Raw genomic sequence first — 16,775 nt, forward strand, 5'->3', positions numbered from 1 at the left:
GTTAAAAAAACATAAAAAAGGCTATTTTTATCAGAGTGGTTCAGCTGAGGCAGCCAAGTTTGTGTTTTCTTTAAAAATGTCAGAGTGAAAACCAGCCGTGTGTTTAAGTTCTGCTCCAAACTTTGATGTAAAATCACATTCATTTTTTTGATTCTTGATTTAAAACTCACACCCCTATTCAGAATCGTATATGGATCATAATCGATGCATCTAATAGTCGATTTCTCGCCTCTACCCCTAGTTGGCATAAGAAAATAATAAAATTATTGTTTGGAATAATTACTGATCACCACAGAAGTTCAGTTCATCCTGTAGGAAACTGACTTGTTGGAAACTATATTCCCTGGTTGGCTTTCCACCTGCTTAGGAACCAAACAGCAAACTGTCATGTAACAAGCAGTGAGCAGAGGAGGGGGCTGTTTGACAACAGGCTGTTCATAAGCCCAGAGCTGCACCTCAGCTCCCACAGCTCTTCTGTGTGCTGCAGCCGAGCAGCCCCTCCGCCTGCGGGACGTGGTCAGTCAGAGCTCGGGGATCTGCAGCATCCCGCTGTCTCCACCAACGGATGAAGGCTCACATTAAAGGACGACTGTCGTGCAACAAAAACAACTGTCTGAGAGAAGCACGTAAAATACATGCATGCAGACAGGCAGAGAGAATATACAGTAATCTCACTCAGCAGAATGTGCAGTAGCTTCTGCAAAACCAACAGGGCCTGCAGTGACTTCAAAAATATCAAACGTATTAAGTGTGAAGGCTTAATGTCTCATCATTATAGAGAGCATTTAGCTTTAATGTCTTGTTTGAACAGCAAGTGTCTTGGCTCAAGCAAACCATATTTTTTCATCTGAATCTCTCTGTAAGTCGTAGATCTGCTTCCATTTATCCTGAATGCACAGCAGCATAGAAATAAAACACACAGACCTGCTTTCAGATCCCTGCACTTAATGAGTTACTGAAACACCCCGCAGGAGAGGGAATAATTTAGGTTTAAAGTAAGATTTTAGAAAAAGATTTCCCTCTTTGACATTAAATTATGAAAAAATAACTAAATAAAAGCAGTCTTGAATCAGATTTTTGTGTCTAATTCATCACAACTTTGCGGACATAGTAAAGGAAGGTGAGGAAAAACTAATTTCAGGGACAGTAACACAACTATCCATCCATTCTAGCATCATTTTCAGCCTGAGGTTTCACTGGATGAAAAGCAGACTAAAGAGGAAGCAGACTGCTGCAAAGACACGCAGAGAAAAAACATGCAGAATACCAACCGGGGACGATTTAGAACGTGGAGCATTTTTCATTAAAATCAAAGCATTTAAAAAAAAAAAAAAAAAGAACTCTCAGGAATAAGAGAATCCAAACAGAATTGACTGCATGGAATGAACTTTTTGAGATCTTCAAAACTTTGTTTAAAAAAATAACATACTATTCATAATAAAACACTTTTTAATGTTATTTTTAAATACAAAATTTATTCTTTTATCATTAAAAGTTCAGTTCTTTGCTTAGTTTAAATCTCCAGCTGTGCAAATATTTGACAAATACATTGATATTTTACAACATCATGTTGAGTAAAAAACAAAATGGAATTGTGAGCTTGTAATTGAAACCAAATCTATGCATAACAAATCCTGACACCTATAACATGCACAGGACAAAAAGGTGCTGCTATATTTGAAATTATCTTCAAGAGAATAGACTTCTTCATTTCCACAGCATACATTTATACATATAACATTATAAAATGAGAATAAACAAACAAATAATTGCATTAGGATTCAGAAATAATCATATAAAGAGCAAAAAGAAAATTATTATAAAGTTCTAAACTAAACATTTCAAATGAATTCATTTACAGGACTTCACTAAATGAAAGCAAAATGACAAAAAAAATGAAAGCTTCTTTTAATTATCAAACTTTATGAAAATTATTTAACCTAGAAACTCCAAAATAACCACTTAATTCAATCTGGGATTGCCTGGGGTTGCCTAAAGACACATCTTCAATCTCTATATTCCATCCTGGTGGAGCTGAGAGCGAGTGCAACATCAAGGGACACAGAAAAGCTCCTGCATCTCATTTCTGACTTCTGGGGGTATTGGTAAATGTTCACTCATATTCACCAAGCTGCCTTAAGGTAGACTGGTAGCATTTTCTGTCTGAAATTCAGTGGTATTCCGTGTTCATTTCCTCTTGACATGTTACATATAGAGGGGGATTTTGATATGACTGTGGCAGACGACTGTCATGCTGCCTTGAGGCTGGTTCTTACATGCAAGAAACACAGATCAGAATTGCATTGCCATTCTCTTTTATTGTGCCAGGCTCACACAGATTTTGCATTTATCTTTTTTTTTTTTCTCCTCGACCTCTTGAAAGGGTGAAATCCCTGTTGGCGACCCAAAGATTTTCACTTGTAGAACCTCTTTTTGCCCATTTAGAGACCCACTTAGCAGGGTTCCTCCTTTCAGAAGTGCTGTTTCTTTGTGAGTGGGTCAAAATACGCATTACCCCGATCAGTTAAACAATTGTGACTCACTCTGCAATCACAGGATCTCAAGAGGCTGAGCGTTTTCTTAAAAAATGTCTTCCACAGCGAGGCGGCTGTAGAAAAAGTATCACACAGCTCATTTTCCTGAGGTTCCACCAAGTTTGTTGCAGCAAAGAGAAACTAAATATACTGTAGCTCAGATAATGTTAATCATTACACTTATCCTCCAAGACCAGTCAATCTCAGAACACAGAGTTCCTCAGTCCAGATCAACACAGAGCAGCTGTGTAAATACATTAGACAAAATCTAATTTATCCAAATGAAAACAAATACGATGTTTCTTAAAAATGTGTGGGTCGCTGAATAAATAAATAAATGCAAAGACGGACCTGAAGTGACAATCTTCCTTCTGCCCATCAAGCTGTGAGGAACTCTCAAATGCTAAGTGCCTGTAAGGCTGGAAATGTGGTTAAAAAATGTTCAACATAAACAGATATTCAGCTGATTTTGACAGAAATCAGGAATGCGATAATGTTTTTGGTTGATGTTTGATAGTCGCAGGTTTGTAACAGAGCAGGAGGTGGTCACGGTCGTCTTTGCAGAAACTGTGCTTTTAGTAACTGGCCTCTGGTTGGGAGCAAGGCATGATGTTTGTTCAGAAAATTACAACTTCAGCTTAATAGGATGATAATGATTTGTTTTAAGATTATTATTAGACCCCCGAGGAAGGAGAGACGTAATCTTGAGAGTGATTGAAATGGTCCTTCACTGAGAACATTAACTTGAATGAAGGAAACATCAGGAGTCCCATGAACCAGACACAAGCAATCGAGCTCAGAGGATTGGATTGGTGGTAAAAGCAGATGCATCACCTCTTCAACAGTGGAGATGTCGCCGGCAACACTTAAATAACAGACGCTCTTTGACGTATTATAAATAGCGTCTGGCTGGCTCAGTTTGCGTGTGGGACTGGCGCATAGGAAAATGAGGTTCAGTTTCTAGAGGGCGCAATAAATCTAATTCAGTGTTTTTCCTTAGAAAAGACCCTTAATGTTCTTGCCTATGTAGCCACAAGGTGGCCCAAGCCTGGGCCTACCTGTGCCGATAAAATACACAGTGTTTTGACAGAAAAGGCGTTTGCTGTAAAACTCTCTGCCAAACCAAATATGCAACTCAGTGGAAGTTGTGTTAATGTTGTGACCCCTAAAGGTAAATGCAGAGAGGTGAACCACAACTTTGACGTATCGTAAATTATCAACGTTGTGTAAAACATTACTAATGTAAGTGTTGCATAACGGTTAAAATCCTCTTTTCTGAGTGTCAGAATCAGGTGATTAATTTTGATTGTGTAAACACGTCAAAACTCTATAGTGTTGCAGGTCAGTGTGTTCTGCATCCTGACTGGCTGCAGACCATTATCAATCAAGTTCCTTTGGTCTTTCAGATCTTTGTTTTCATTCTATGAACTGGAACTGTTATTTTATGAAGGTTTGAACTTTAAGAGAGAAACATGCTAATTATTATTGTAAAAGAGGAAGTTGACCACTTTGCAGATTTTGATTATTAGTGATTTTTTTTTTTTAGTAGGTAACTTCTATAAATGATAGAAGAGTGCAAACAATTATCTTTAAAATTTTTTACCAAATTTAAAAATGTTAAAATTAAATCGGAATTTGCATTTATTTTAACAATGTTTACCAAAATTATAAGAACTGGGTTTTAAAAACAGGGTTTCAGCTAATAATTCCAGCTACCTCTCATTTCATCCAGATCCACATTTTTATCCAGATTACCCTAAAACACAATCCTTAGCATGACATGAATGTCCCATGTGTTATTTATAAACTGAGACCATTAGTACAGTCTAGGGCTGGGAATCACTGGGTACCTCACGATACGATACGATACGCGATACATGGTTCACGATATCGATAATATCGCGATACTGCGATAATTGGTAAAAATCCTCTCTAATAGCTAGCATTATATAGAAGAACATGTTTTTTTGTGAAAATATATCCCCATCTATATTTTTTAGCTTAAACACAATCATAATAAACAACTTTTCTTATTTTGTGCAACAAATTATAGACACTTTTGTGCAACATTGTTGAAATCAGTAAGACTATGTCTTTGACGAGCATTGACTACAACTGAATTGAAATTATCTGTCAGATTTAATGTTAACAATAGTAAACATGATCAGCATTGCCACTATTTAGGGCAGAATTGTTGTAAACAGAACAAATATTAAATAAGTCAAGTAGTGACAGCTATCTACCTCCAAAAGAACGTCACACCAAAGGATGATGAATATAATGTTTTACAGCCTCTCTCAAAATTGACCTAATTTTTCGTGCACTTTTCTCTCACTTGAAAAGGGCTGAGCATCCAAAAATAAAGGCTGATTTACTCAGACTGTCACTTGAGATAATTTTTCCAATCTTTATTTATTTTCCATTTGGTCAGTCAGCAGTCAATGGGTAAAATCCTTAAAACACACATAATAATGGCAATAAATATAATTTTAAGTGCTTCAATTAATTAGCAACCTCCCTAATTTTACAGTGAATTCATGTACTTTAGTTTAATTACATTTAAATTTAAGTTAATACATCAAATCCTGCTTTTTTTGTTTAAAAAATTATTAAAATTAACATTAGCAACAAGTAATTACATTGTTTGAAAACGTCACATTATAAATTTATCAAAGTTACACCGTACAGCAGCAGGTTAAACATTGAAGTGTATGAAAGCGAAAATTCCGACGCTCCTTGAAGCGTACACACACAACTGCGCAGCACGTGCCCAGTTCCCACAGAAAACAGGAAGTAAGTGATCGCTGACATTCTAGCGCTCAGACAAAGTCACTTCTTACCGGCTGGATCTCCTACAGATGGATGATAAATGCTGACAGGTAGACATGCTTCACACACGCGCTACAGAGCCTGTATCTCACCGGAGCATTTCCCGAATGAAGCGCGTGCATCGCTATTAAAAGTCCGACGGAGCGCGTCCATCTGCGCAATAGTTCCGGCGCGCAACTCGCACGCTCAGTGCAACAGCCTCTTTAAATGAAAATATAATATCGATACTTGGTGAGAACCCATCGAGAATCGATCGCAGGACTAAATATCGCGATATATCGCAATATCGATATTTTGGCACACCCCTAGTACAGTCCAGCTCTTTAGTTGTTCCACATTTACTAAATTCTTTCCGCGGGAAAAAAAAAAAGAAACTTTTAGATTACAATTTTACTGTGAAATGAATTAACTTGTTATTTTGGCACATTTTGGAATTATTGTTTTAGCCTTCAAGACACATCTCAGTAATTAACAAAAAAAGCAGAAAGGTGTACCCAAAGAGATGTTTTCATTCTGACACATGCCAAAGTAACAACAGGAAAAGCACCTTCATTTGACAAACATAAAGAGCAGCCATGTTGTTGTCTTCTCTGTTTGTTGGATAAAGAGGATTAAGGCATTTTGTGGAGCTAAATCCTTCTGTTGACACAACTTCTCAAAAAAATGTAGATTTTTTTCACTTATCTCAGTGGAGCAGAAACAGTCCTCTGTATCTTTCATCTCTGTGGATCTGCGCAGAACTTTAAAGGGATGAAGTTCTGTACTCACCACACTTCTCAAGTTATGTTCTTCCATCAGCCTGAGGGAGTTCTGGTAGCACGAGGCGAGGTCACTGCTCTCTGTATGGCCCACATGACCTCTGGCCACCGGTCCAACAGTGTGGATCACATCTGCAAAAAAGAGGAGCGGAGCAGTTTAGACGCCTACATCTATCAAGGAGGAATGTTCAGTTCATCTGCAGTAACTAAATCCTTAGTCACATGCTCCTGTTTGGGGGAATGACCTGTACAGGTGCTGCAGGTTTTTGGGTTGTTCGGGTCCACGGAGGGTCATTCAGAGAAGTGGTTGCATTTTTTTCTACGTTCACACTAGGCTCAAAAATATGCATTTGAGTGATGGGTTCCAATTAAAAGTCTATGAAAATCCGGAAGCACAGTTTGCAAAATATTTGGGGTGGTTAAAGCATAAAAAATCCAGACGAAACGCCTTCCTCTCAACTTCTTCATCCTTACCTACATCAACGTGTTGTATAAGTGTTCACAATGACCTGTCACCCGCAACATGCCCATAGAAAAAAATGTGCATGAACATTTTGGCTCAACTGGCACACCCAGCAGTCTATGACCTTTATATCTGGTGAGGGTCTTGTGTCCCTTGTACAAGTTTGCCCATTTTCGCAGACAACCTGTATCCACCCCTAAAGGACTAAAGCTTCAGATGTTACAGGAAAGTCTTTGGATTTCTGTCAATTAAGTTCTTAGATTGACAAAAATCTTAATCACGACAAAATATGCGACGGTTAGTTCTCAGAAAAAGACAATGAATCATCACAACGACTCCAGCGACCGAGTCGGAGAAGAATGCACCGATTCAATAAATGCAGCAGGAGCTCAGATAGGAAATCAATTACAACTTCTTTTATGTCATCTACTCAAATATTCATATCTCTGCCTGTACTCTCTTCCCCTTTGCATGGTAATGTCTCCTGCCTGTCAATCACTGGGCTCTTCGTCGGCCCGGCCAGACTCAGGAATGCGGCTTCTTAATTGAATCATTGGAGTGATGACAGGAAAATAAGACAATCAAAGCAGTGACTTGACAGAAACATAATCTTCTGCATTTGGCCTGGATACCCTTGGCCTTCTCAGTGTTGGGCAGGGCAGGTCAACGTCAATATACAAGGAGTAATTCTACATCGCCCACAAAGCATTCCTGAGAGGTTCCCACAAATATTTACACACGCTAACGAGGAGGGTTTCAGCGGCGCAGCACACACTCATGTTTTAGAAACACAACTTCACTTTGTGAACTAAAACTGCTTCATGCAGACAGAATTAATTAAAGTCAGCAGTTTTTAATTCAATATTCTGCAGCTGAGGAAAAACAATGTAGCGCAACTTCTCTTTTTAAATTTGTTTTTGAGTAGAACAGATGCTGCAATGCTATGCATTTACTTAAATGTAAATTCACTGTAAAACATATTTGTATCTTCATGCTTTAAGTTTGTATTTTTTGTGCTTTAAATTGTTACAATGAACATGGAGTCAGTTCAGGTCAGAAAAAGCAAGATAAACTCAACAGTTTGTGTGGAAAAAAAACAATATATATATATATATAAGATGTTTTTTCTTACATCTAATTTGCTATTTTTTTACTTCAAATTAGACCCTTTATTCACTATGGAAAAAAAGCTGCTTCTTTTTACTCAACTCTAACTAAAGAAACACATCCAATTAAACTAATCGTAGATGTAAAGAATGATTTTTTTTCTGCAAGGTTTATAGCAATAAAATATCAAAAAGTTTGCATTAATTCCAGTGAATCTGACTCATGTGCAATGAGCTGTGTGCATCGTCTTTTTCCACAGCAGCAGGTGGAAAATTACATGGTGCAACATGCTGCTAAAACAGACACGCTAAGCTGTATTTGTGCATAATTTACAGAGTTCTTTAAAGAACAGGAGCGTGCCAATTAGAGTGTGGAAAAAGTGTCAAAACCAGACTTGTGTTGAGTTCATAATATTTAAATTAAATGTCTTATCTCTATAGTCTGCGTGTGTTTGCTCCTTTGCACTAAAGTTTTGTTTCATTTTAAGGTAAAATCTATTTTCATAAAAAAAAGAACAGTAATGTGCTCCACAGTCATGATAAGTCAGGACTTAAATGAATTTAAAAACAGATCTGGACCGACCTCCTTGAAGGCAGAAAATTGTGTTTTTGTTGTCTTGCGGGATTTTTCTGATGAGGGAAGACATATATATATATATATAATAACTTCTGAATATAATTTTTATATATTTATTTGCTTAAATTGTTAATCAGGAGCAGATGAAAAAATCTAGTTTGAAAAATATTGTATTTGTGATGTAGAAAATATGCTGGGATGGCTTCCAGGTCCCTGCTCCAAGCTCTCAGCAATGAAGAGGGGAAGTGGGGGCAGGATTACTCCGTGCCAATAGTCCCGCCTGCAACTCAGAGGTGAATTTCTAATGATTTACTATCGCTTTACAGTATTATGTTCAAGAAAACTACGCAGTTTTTTTTTTTTTTTGGTTAAAAACAGCACAATCATAATTAAAACACCACTGGGAACACTGTAAACAGAGCAATAGATGATCGGAGTGGGTCTTTATCCTTATGCAAACAACCGTTTGGTCTTTTTGAGGAAAAATAAACATGAGAAATGTCATAATTATAAAAGTTGGCACTGATCCTGGGGAGATTTGCTTTACATTAAACATGTTTAAACAAGTTTAATTTTGCTGCACATTTTAAAAACAGCCAAAAAGTTGAACTAGATTTATTTCCAAACATTTTATCTGTTTGTGTTTAATGTTTAGAGTCAGTTACATGTCATTAAAAAGAGCTGCTGCGAGCATTAAGTATGAAAAACATATTTTTAATGAGTTAGAACTGGATGTCTATGAATTTTATTAGGTTTGTTAAAACCTATACAGAATTATTTGATGCAAAAATGTTTGCTGGAGAATTAGGTGTTTTCAGTATGGATTTGCAGATTATAAAAAAAAGAAAACAGAGCTATATAGATACATATATAAATGGAAAGTTTTCATAAAAGTTGCCTACCTAACGGCATATTTTACAAAAAGCATTTAAAGATCTGAGAAAAAATAAAATCATAAAAAAACTGTTATACCTTCGGTTTTTCTTCTTACACAAGAACTACTGAAACCTTTATCCCCTTCATTGATTTTTCTATAAATGTGAGTCAGGCGCGTACATTGTCGGGTCAGGAACACAACTGTGTTTAAACTTGTTGAATTTCTTTTGTAAAATGTCTTTGTAATGTGTCCAGCAGCAGGAAAGAAAGGAAATGTTGTTGTGTGATGTCATCATCACACAACAACACAGTTTCCTCTAAATGTCATTATCCTATCATTAATTAGATAAAAATCATAGCATATGTCAAGATGATTGAATCATAAAAACACACAAATTTATGACAATTTAAATATAGAACTTTGGAAAGCTCCTTATCTTTTGAAATAAGTGATTTCCTAACTAAATTTAATGTGCATTACATTTATTGACGGTTAAAAGAAAAAAAAAAATAGGAGAAAAAACAAAAACTGCTCAAAAATACCGCTTTGTGTTATTAACATTAGATGTGCAAATAATTTAAGGCAAGAAAAAAAATACACAAATGAAAGTTGTGATGGAGGAGATAAAATATCTAATGGTCATTTGTTGGCTTAGTGTTTCATCCGCAACAGTAAAGACGTAAACCAAAATAAATGAAATCATGATTCAAAATAAATATTAAAAAGTGAAAATTGTATATATTTTTTTTACATTTTAGAGATTTTTTTTGTAATATATTTCTCTTCTAAACTATATTTATTCATAGAAACAATCTAAAGTTGAAGAAACTACCATAGTTAACTATAGAAGATCATTCTAATAAACCTGGAGAAGATAAAAGCATAAATCCTGACAGAGTCATCTCCAGTGGAAAATGAGTTTCAGTCTGCACAGAACAAACTCAGCACTGACTGACCCCTCCATACATCAACTTCAGGGCTTGTAAGAGAACATCTGTGAGAAGCCCACACAACTGCATTATTCTTCAGCTGTCCCTGCAGGGCTGGGGGAGCACCTTCTAAAGGGACACGGACACCTCAGTTCTCCTAAAAACAGCTTTGAAAAATCCAGATTTCAGTTAGGAACGAAGGAGGAGTATAACAGACCAACACCACTCAGACTCATCCATCTTTCATTCCCATCTGTGCACACTCACAAAGGTGCTCTATCCAATGACAAAAACATGCAAACACTTGTTTATTTTAACCAATTCTTATTAGTAAAATATCCACATTGTTGTTTGTGTTGTCCTCAGCAATTACCCTTCAGCTTTGAATCAACTACAGACCAAAAGATCACCGTCTGTTAGAAACTCCATTTACCAATTCAACATTAAACTAAAACAAACATTGTTTTGCTAATTTAGTCACATTTAACACATGTTTTTTTAAATAAAGGGGGTTATGAACCAATCAATTATTTTGGAAGCAAAATCTTCCTTTCTCTGTACTAAGAGATATCTTAGGAGAACACCAGACTGGTTAAAAAACATTCCTCACTTAATAGGGGACAAACTGACATTTCTGACATTATTTAGTTCTTATCCTGAATTGAAATGATTTACATGTAGACGTACGCATTAACTCTGCAGCTAAGTTCTCTTTTTGTTTACCACTGCAGCTGTGTTGCTTTTCTTGCGAAAAAGGGCTTGTAGTCGGCATACGCTTGTATAAGCGTCAATTTGAGTCAACGTAAAGTATGAAGCCCCATTGGTGTTTGTTCCTGTTACCATGGTGAATCTTGCTGTCTTTGCTCCATTGCTCAGGGTTTTTTTTTGGTCGCGACGCTCATACCATATTTTATTTGAGTCCTAAAAACTCCGCGCTAAGGCTAGCGGACCGGCGATTATTGGTGACGTCATTGAACAAAATGGGCATCCAAATTGTGAGACACTATGTTTTCATCACTCTCCGTTTGGAGGGCAAAATGAAGGGCAAGGGAGAAGGGCAAGGGAGAAAGGAAGAATTCAGATTGGGCCTAACACAACTCACCCGTTCTATAAAACAGAGAGATTTATTTCATAAACAAATAAATATGTGGATTTTATAAAACAACTGCCAGCCTCCTGTTTATGGGATTGAGGAAACTTCACAATAGTGTAATACTTTTGTGCAAATTAGACAAAAAAAGATCAATAAAGCAAGACAACACTTACTGAAAGCTTGTGTCTGTGTACAGATATGATTGATTTTTTTCCCCCTCTTCAGTTAAATAAACAAGATAAGAATAAAAAACCTTGCAGGACAAAATGTACGGAAAGAATTTCAGAATAGAAGTGAAAATGATTCATATTAATATAGTAAGCCACTTTAAATGAAAAAAAAAACATACAAGCATATCCCTTTTATTGCATTATTAACAACTTGGAGCGTGGTGGGATAAACATCATAGGATAAACATTTTCTTATTAGATGCAGCAGAGGCACAAAAAGTGCAGTGATAGGAAAATAAGAGCCGGGCTTAAAGAATGTTAATAAGCAAACTAATGAAGGCTATATACCACCATAAACCTGCTGCTCTATAATTTCATGCTCATTGCAAACCCATTACGGGAAAATGCCAGTCCCTTAACTTTCCCTGCTTACTCTTTCATGCTTGTTTTAATTAGAGACTGTTTGTACACGACAACCAACCAGTGCAAGTTATTGTGAAGTGAAAAGACTTGTCTCTCTTTTGTCGGTCACAAAGCTGTTTTTAAAGAGCTCAATGGTCCGTGACAGAAAAAAAAAAAAATCAAGATGCAGCGTCTTATTTCAAAGGGCTCCTCAGCTTTTCTCATTCCCGCATGTCTCCTTTACAATCATTGTCAGCCTGTCAGAGTGGAACACGCCGTGTTGCCAAGTTTAGAAGGCAGAGATCCACCTGCTTAGACACGACTTTTAACTCTGATGAATGTGAAGGGATGTTTCTTTTTTCTTCTTATTCTTCTTCCAAGTGGGTTTGTGTGAAGTACTTATGAGTAGTTAGTGTCTCGCCTGCAGGTGACAGGGGTCATGGTGCTATCACCACGGAGGATCAGGGAGAGAATTCTAATGGGGGAGTCGGATTCATAACTTATTAGAACTGGGCCAGCTGATTTTAAATAAGTTAAAACAACTTAAACGACTTTTCATAGGAAGTCAAAGTTATATAGTGCAGACTTTGGCACTCTTGTAACTTATAAAATAAACTACTATTAATTTAACTATTAATACTTCAATCATGTTATTCTTAACTTTTACTATATTTTTTTAAAGCCTAAGTCATTTTTTTTTTAAATGGTATTCATAGTTTGGCTTGGAGTGTGACTTATTTTGGTGCGACTCATATGGGATTTTTTTTTATAGATAGACTCATGTGTTTGTTATTTTCCCATGACACACCAGTAGGGGGCACAGTATGTGTGTGCATCAATATCTGGCAATGCAGAAGAAGACGCTACATTCGAATGTGACATAGACAAATGAAGAATTTGATGGATTTAGTAAATTAGAGTGATTTAAAGAGTTTAGTTGACCTATCGGCATGTTTTTTTTATGTTATGGTTATCTGAATAATTGTTAATATCTTGTACAATTATGCAAGACTTTTTTTTTAATTAATTCTAAATTACAAAGTATGGTTACAGTAGTGAAGTGTGCACATATTCAGTCTCTTATTGTCCATTGATGTGATTTATCTTTCATGATGAAATGTCTGTTCTTGTTTCTGTATTTTGTAAAATTTCTCTTGAGAGTATGACTTAAATATGATTTTTTTTTGTTCTTTATTATGCATTGTTTTGCATCTTCAACTTTTAGTCCAAAAAATACAGTAAATAGCTTCCTACAATGTGACATATTTTCATGGTAACTGCTACAGAACCTCCCTCTCAGCTGTAGCTGGTGCATGAGGATCAACCAGCACAGGAAAGTGCTATAAATGCTAAACATAAAGTGATACAAAGCATCATTTCAGAGGGAAAGTTCACCTTTTACCGTTTGTTTTTGTCTACTTGATGAATAATTAGTTTGTTTCAAAGAAACAAAATCTATAAATAGTTTCCCAAATCATCCTGATCGGAGACATATCCAATTGATCATTTAATGTACTTCAAAAAAACAATTTATTTTGTTAATTAATAATAAAATAATCTATAAACATGTATTTATTTGTTTTAAGTATTAAGTAAACAAGATGAAAGACATACAGTAAACTATTTAAAGTCAAAAGTAACGCTGATGGTAAAATGTGTTAGAGATCCTGTCATGTCCATCATAGAAACATTTAAAGGACAGAGATATTTTCTATTGTCTTGCTGTTGTGATAAACTGTGGAATAATATTTCAACCTCAGGTTTTTTGACTGGACATTAATTTTTAAGTGTCCATTATCACTTTTCAATGCAGAAAATCAGAATAGAGCATTCCCTCGGACCATGGATTAAAAGTTAATAAATTGCGTTAGCTCTACTCCCTTGTTAAGACTTTTATCTGATTTTCCATTTAATAGGAGTTTGTCTTATTTTGTATTCCCCAAAAAAGGGAAAAAAGTGTGTACAGATATTTACAAATAAACAAACTTGAAGATGGAATTTGTTTTCACTTTATTTGGATGCAGAAACTTAATATAGAAAATGACAAGTATGTGTGTTAGTCAGTAGATATCTAGTCCTAAATAATACAATATCAACGAAATAAGTATTTGTAATGAGTAAGGTATTTTATAACTTGGAAAAAAATCTGCCATCCAAAGTTAGGTACTATCCAGTAACTATTGCCACTCAAACTAATTTCATCATACCCACAAGTGTAACCACATTTTTAGAAATTAAGCGTATTTTGTCATGATTGCTGGCTAAGACCCTCTCAGCATGCACACAGCTGTTCCCTTGCTGGTCGGTAAGGATTACTAAATGAAGTGTGTACACCCACTCGGACATGGAACCGATGTTGTCATGGTGACAGAGAGTGCAGAGTGATCCCCTAATGCTTGAAGCGCCAGGATGAAACGGGGAGAGGCTTTTTGCAGCTCTGGAGTCATCTGACGCATACCAAGCATTTACAGCTGTTACGGCTTTAATATTCAATTTTTTTTTTAATGGAATAAGGGTATCTTAGTGATTATTCATACACTTGGCTTTAAAAGAGCTTTTCCATTGTGAGTGCCACTGATGTTCTGTCACGCTCAAACAGGCTGAAGGGTAAAGAGGGGAAATAAAAGTGGGACAGTTACAAAAGAATGATGACATTTTGTTACAGAAATTCACAGGAGCCTTTTATCCGAGTCTAAACAATAATTATTTAATACTATAATTAAGAACAAAAATAGACAATCCTTTACACAAATATTTCTGATCCTTTCAGATGTAAAAAACATGAGCTCAATTCTCTGATCCTGGTTTCCTCTCCAGATAGATGTGAAAGACACTTCTTTCAGGAAGTGAACATCTGTCAATCACAGAGATCACAAGAAACTCTTCCAAACGTTTCAATCTGTCCGATTACAACAGATGTGCAAAAAGCTTTCAGAGCTACATTATAGTCTGCAAACCATCTTTCTACTGGGTTATATTTTACACGTTTACCAAACGGAGAAAGCGTTGTGTGTTAAAGTGAGTACGTCTGCCACATGCTAAGGACACGGGGCTGTGTGTTGGTTGTTTTGTTGTGCACGTGCTGCTCAGAGCCATGCTGCTTCTGTCTGTAGAGACTGGAGTAAAGACAGCAGCAGGAAGTCACTGAGCGGACCTGCCAGATGTTCCACCGCTCTGGGCTTTTCTGCAACATCTCACCAAGTTTCATTCAGTCAGATGCTGGGAGATCTGGCTTTTTAGTTCCTTTTTTCCCAAAATTTTTTAAATGTTTTCAAAAAAATCTGTGGTGAGAATAGGTTCACTACATGAGAAAAACAACAAAATGTATTAGCTGCTTTTGATGTTTCATATGCTAGTTATAACTACTTGAACTCTGAAGGACCCAAGAACAATTCAGAGATTCCGAGAAAGCCACTCTCTCTGTCTCTCTCCTTACAAATCAAAACTAAAAATAGATTCATGTTTGTTGACTCTTAGCACTTCAGATCTTATTTTATTGTTCTTTGTCTGTGTTCTTAGTTTTTTTTTGCTTTTCTTTTTTGTATTTAGCAACAAAAATATATGGAATCTTTCACAACATTAAGTCATACTATAACATGAAGGTAGAACTCAGCCTGCTCGCACAGACTGAACTAAAGGGGCAGTTAAAGCAGCACACGCTTTGCTGTTTTAGCTAGAGGAGCGTCTTATCCTTTAGTTCCCCCGAGGTCTCAGTCTTCACAGTTGCTGCTGAATGTCAAGTGTCTTTGCAAAATAAGACTCGGTTTCCTCAGAGTTACACTTTTTGCATTTTTATAGCGCAAAAATAATCTTATAAAAGTAAGCAGCTCAATGATTTTTTTTTTAATCAGTCAGCAGAAATTTTTGGTCTTTTCTTTTTAATCAAAATGTAAAAAAATGAAATGGTGTTAAAGAAAAAAATCACTCAGAGTAAAGAGATATTTCCTGAACTGATAATGCATTTAACAAGCGGTAGACATCCGTATGATTGCTTCTTGAGTTGTCTGGTCCGTGGAGGCTTATAGACTGGCTGCATCTTAAGGGGAGCGTAGGTGTGTCTGGGAGTTCAATTGAAGGTTGTATGACTATCTCAAAGAACATCATGAAGATGGAACATACAATATTATGCATGTGGTAAATATTTTGCAAAGTATTTGTTGTAAGGCTAATGGAAGCTGTATCCACTTTTGACGTAGGGTATCTTTACACAACCCTCTAGTCAAAATCAAATCAATCTTTATTTATAGAGCATTTTTGCAACGTGTGTAGCTCAAAGAGTTTCACTTTAGTTTCGATTGCGTGCCAATTCTGCACATACCAGGTGTGTGAGTGTTTGTATGATGCCAACACAAATGGCAATCTGTCTATTTCCAAATTTCTGATGCCATGAACACACTGGGAATGTGATGGGAGTTCAAGAATGTGCTGAATACGGGTTATTAACCTTCATATACCTACAGTTGGAAGAGGTAGAGTAGGAAGTGATGCAAATCTCCCAAATCTCTCTCAAGGATTTGTTTTTCACAGCTTGATTACAATATATGAAAGACTTGGTGTCAAATAATTCTGGCTTGGCACAAAATACAATTATTATTTCTCCTCTATGACAAACTTTCAAACAGTCGGCTCTTCAGCCCAAAAATGGATATGCATAGTGACACATGAACGTGATAGTTTTGAATGCCTAAGCCCAGAATGCCCATATGTATGCATGTTTACACCGACTTCTTAATGGAAGTGGTCACTTGAACGGGCATTGTAAAAGTAGCACAACAATCCTTTTATAGAATTTTTATGTTGAATAACATAGAAAAACTGTAACTTTCAGGAAGCAGTCTTATTTTACAAAGACAGTTGATAATCAGCAACAACTGTAAAGACTGAGTCTTAACCTGCACAGACAGTTAGGAGGTAAAAACTGAAAAAAATATTTATGATTACGTCTCACCTACTTCACATGTACTTATACCACCCCGGTGTGTTGTACAAGTATTCACGATGACCCCAGAACATTTTGGTTCTACGGGTTAGCTGAGT

At 36.3% G+C, this 16,775-nt stretch overlaps 1 protein-coding gene across 1 annotated transcript in view; it reads right to left on the bottom strand.

Annotated features, from left to right (window-relative positions):
- macrod2 (mono-ADP ribosylhydrolase 2) overlaps positions 1-16,775 on the bottom strand; it is a 416,332-nt gene that overhangs the window by 153,808 nt on the left and 245,749 nt on the right. The window contains exon 6 of the mRNA XM_024296698.2: positions 6,132-6,253. Within this exon, the coding sequence (XP_024152466.1) occupies positions 6,132-6,253 (122 nt within the window). The remainder of the gene's footprint in view (positions 1-6,131; positions 6,254-16,775) is intronic.

This window comes from Oryzias melastigma, linkage group LG15, assembly GCF_002922805.2.
Source record: "Oryzias melastigma strain HK-1 linkage group LG15, ASM292280v2, whole genome shotgun sequence".
NCBI classification, from domain to species: domain Eukaryota; kingdom Metazoa; phylum Chordata; class Actinopteri; order Beloniformes; family Adrianichthyidae; genus Oryzias; species Oryzias melastigma.